The sequence below is a fragment of the Myodes glareolus genome, chromosome X (assembly GCF_982192425.1).
Source record: "Myodes glareolus chromosome X, mMyoGla1.1, whole genome shotgun sequence".
NCBI lineage: Eukaryota > Metazoa > Chordata > Mammalia > Rodentia > Cricetidae > Myodes > Myodes glareolus.
This window is the reverse complement of record NC_142053.1, coordinates 107,943,573-107,947,442: the sequence shown is the minus strand read 5'-3', so window position 1 is coordinate 107,947,442 and position 3,870 is coordinate 107,943,573. Positions and strand designations below refer to the sequence as shown.

At 41.6% G+C, this 3,870-nt stretch overlaps 1 protein-coding gene across 1 annotated transcript; it reads right to left on the bottom strand.

Moving 5' to 3' along the window:
• Window positions 1–593: 593 nt before the first annotated feature.
• Window positions 594–1,480, bottom strand: LOC148117446 (high mobility group protein B1-like). The gene has a single exon (XM_087902713.1). The coding sequence runs from the start codon at window positions 1,332–1,334 to the stop codon at window positions 687–689; it is 648 nt and encodes a 215-aa protein (XP_087758839.1). The 5' UTR covers window positions 1,335–1,480; the 3' UTR covers window positions 594–686.
• Between the last annotated feature and the right edge of the window lie 2,390 nt (window positions 1,481–3,870).

Genomic DNA, 3,870 nt, shown 5'->3' with positions numbered 1-3,870 from the left:
CTTAAGAGTCCTCTTAACTTTACAATACTCTGTGATGTTTTTGCTTCTCCTTTAAAGTCGTACTATTTCTCTGAAATGATTGTCCCTTTTATTCTTTAGATTCTCATCAACATTGCCACTATTCTGGTATTATGTTTTGTGTATCCTTAGGAAGAATATAAAATAATCTCTTTGGCTTCAGGCTTTCTTTTTTTTTCTAATAAAAAAATTGTATTTACTTAGAAGCATTCAGAATGTCAACAAAACAGCTGCAATTTTTTTTGCAATTACAGAGTGGTATTCAGTTAACAGAACAACAATTATCTTCGTATAAGCTGCATCAGAGACAACTGAAGATGAAAAAAAACCAAAAACAAACCAAAAAAAAAAAAACCAAAAAAACTACCGTCCCCATATATAACTAATTTGTGCTGTGCACCAACAAGAACCTGCTTTAAATTTCCATGCCAATTTACAACCCCCAGACTGTACCAGGCAAGGTTAGTGGCTATTGAAAATACCACCAGGACAGGGCTATCTAAAGACACATTCGGTAGTGTGTTAACTATACAAAAAAAGACACTGTACAGTTTAAAAACAAATCTTACACAGCCTTACATTTCAATTTTTTTCTTTAAAAGGAGTGAGTTGTGTACAGGGGGGTTAAATGCTTTATAGACAAGAAAAAAAACTGCGCTAGAACCAACTTATTCATCATCATCATCTTCTTCCTCATCTTCATCTTCCTCTTCTTCCTCCTCCTCTTCATCCTCTTCATCCTCCTCATCATCTTCCTCTTCCTTCTTTTTCTTGCTCTTTTCCGCCTTGACCACCCCCTTTTTCGCTGCATCGGGTTTTCCTTTAGCTCTGTAGGCAGCAATATCCTTTTCGTACTTCTCCTTCAGCTTGGCAGCCTTCTTTTCGTAGGGCTGCTTGTCATCTGCAGCAGTGTTGTTCCACATCTCTCCCAGTTTCTTTGCAACATCACCAATGGATAAGCCAGGGTGTTCTCCTTTGATTTTGGGACGATACTCAGAACAGAACAAGAAGAAGGCCGAAGGGGGCCTCTTGGGTGCATTGGGGTCCTTGAACTTCTTTTTGGTCTCCCCTTTGGGGGGGATGTAGGTTTTCATTTCTCTTTCATAACGAGCCTTGTCAGCCTTGGCCATGTCTTCAAATTTCCCCTTTTCTTTAGCAGACATGGTCTTCCACCTTTCTGAGCACTTCTTGGAGAACTCTGAGAAGTTGACAGAAGCATCCGGGTGCTTCTTCTTGTGTTCCTCCCGGCAAGTTTGCACAAAGAATGCATACGAGGACATTTTGCCTCTCGGCTTCTTAGGATCTCCTTTGCCCATGTTTAGTTGATTTTCGTCCGCGAGGCACAGAGTCGCCCAGTGCCCGTCCGGCTCTCGCTTGCCCCGGCGCTGTCTCTATGGAGCTCAATGTACTGCAATGGCTGTGAGAGCGGGAGCCAGACGCAGCCTCCTCACTCTCTCCGCTCTGTAACCTGGCTTCAGGCTTTCCATTATTCAAATCTTTCCAGGACAATGACTCATCGACAACATTACTAAGTAATCAACTGTATCATTCTCTTATTTTAAAATGTCTCGAAACATTTTTAGTATTGTTGCCAAATTATTCCACAATAATCAACTGAGCCAGTCATTCAGACAGTCATGTGGGCATCTTTTCTCAAAAGGTTATTATAAAGATGAGAATAATAAACTATATACAGTATCCATAAATTAGGAAATATACTATCAAAAGCATACATCCATTACCCCTAAAGAGCTCATAACAGTAGGATCACTCCTCAAGAAGCTTTGAGAGAATCAACATCTGAACTCTGGTTTGGAAATTTGTAGAAAAATAGGGAGATCATGAGCCAAGGCAATATGGGAGTTCACAGAATGTGTCCTCATCCATTTTGACCAACTTTAGTACTTTTGCTAGAGATATTTTAAGTTTGGTTAAGTTGTGAGTTTCCAAGTTGACCTCTGTGAAGACAGGCATTATATAGGGTTCCTTTCTAGAAATTCAGTGTGCAAACATGTACTAATAAAGTCTCTCTCTCTCTCTCTCTCTCTCTCTCTCTCTCTCTCTCTCTCTGTGTGTGTGTGTGTGTGTGTGTGTGTGTGTGTGTGTGTGTGTGTGTGTGTGCTTGAGAAGGAACCCCAGAGCCACATTCATGGTAAACACCTGCTTTATTGCTTGGGGTACCCTAAGCCCAAAGGTCATATCTAACATGTCAAGGACCACTTGTTATACAATACCGGTTAATGTGTTAATAAATACATTTACATGAATACCTGACTTGCTGTTTAAAAATATTTCTCATAACTCAGAAGATGGAAAATATGGCATCCAAGGGACACTTGACAGTTTCTGAAGACATTTGTGGTTTCTGTGACTTGGGGATCTCTATGGCATATAGGTTATAGAGGCCAATGATGCGACTAAACACCATATGACACACAGAATGCCCTGCTTACAGCAAATAATTATCTGTCTCCAAATGTTCAGAGTTTTTGATAGAATTCTATAGCTATAAAATATTATTTCAGTAGGACATGTTTGCACACACCTGTAATGTTAGCACTTAGAAAGCACAGAAAGGAAAATCACAATTTTCAGAACAGCCTATATTTAGCAAGTCCCAGACCCACCTAGGATATGAAACAAGACCCAGACTCAAAAGTAAAATGAAAGAAATTGAAGAATACCAGAGAAGGAGGAAAGAAAAATAATAAAGCAGACAAATATATATATATATAATCTGATAGGAAAATACACTAATAATTAGAAGAAAGCAGCGATTTTTTTTGCCAAAATGTTTACTGCAAAGAATTTGACAAGTAACATGATATCTCATTGGCTTTGGCACATGGGTGCATTACTCTAATGAAAAACCTGGCATTGTCCTTTTACCAATGACAGCTGAAATAGACATTCTGAATCCTAAAAGGGGAACTTGGCTGAGACACAATGTAATTATGAAAAGACCCACTGCCTTGGGAGAAGGCTGCCTTGAGAACAGATATCTAAGTAGAATCTTGGACCTTCAGTTCCTGATGGTACCTAATTGAATCCATGAGAAGTTGGGTGTATATGCATCTTGAGTCCCCTGGTGCTTAGCTTGCTGCATTTTATGGGGTTGCCTGAAAAGTAAAACTACAGGATTCTATGAAGCTTGAAGCAATGCAGTAAACAACTTTATAAAATTGAAAAGGAGCCCCTCTAGAGTCCAGTCTCTTGCCAACCCTAAAATGGCTCCCTTAATTAAGATATCTACTTCCCTGCTCCCATATCCACTCTTCCTCCAACCCAACTACCCATTCCCCCATGCTCTCCCCTTCCTCCCCTTCTCACTTCTCTTTCCCCATCTTCCCTTACCAGGTGTCCAAGGAGATGTCCCCAGCTTGTTCCTTGAGCAGCTGAGGAGAGGGCACCTGAATTGGCCCTATCCTGTAGCCACATTGATGAATATCTTGCATATCACCATAGAATCCTCATCTGGCGATGGATGGAGATAGAGACAGAGACCCACAATGGAGCACTGGACTGAGCTCCCAAGGCCCATATGAGGAGCAGAAGGAGAGAGAACACGAGCCAGGAAGTCAGGACCGCGAGTGGTGTGCCCATCCACTGTGATGGTGGGGCTTATCTAATGGAAACTCACCAAGGCCAGATGGACTGGGACTGATGGAGCATGTGATCAAACCTGATTCTCTGAATGTGGCTGACAAGGAGAGCTGACTGAGACGCCAAGGACAATGGCACTGGGTTTTGATTCTACAGCATGTACTGGCTTTGTGGGAGCCTAGTCTGTTTGGATGCTCACCTTCCTAGACCTGAATGGAGGGGGGGAGGACCTTAGACTTCCCACAGGGC

Coding starts and splice junctions, on each gene's coding strand:
- LOC148117446 (XM_087902713.1), bottom strand. CDS start 1,334: ATGGGCAAAGGAGATCCTAAGAAGCCGAGAGGCAAAATGTCCTCGTAT.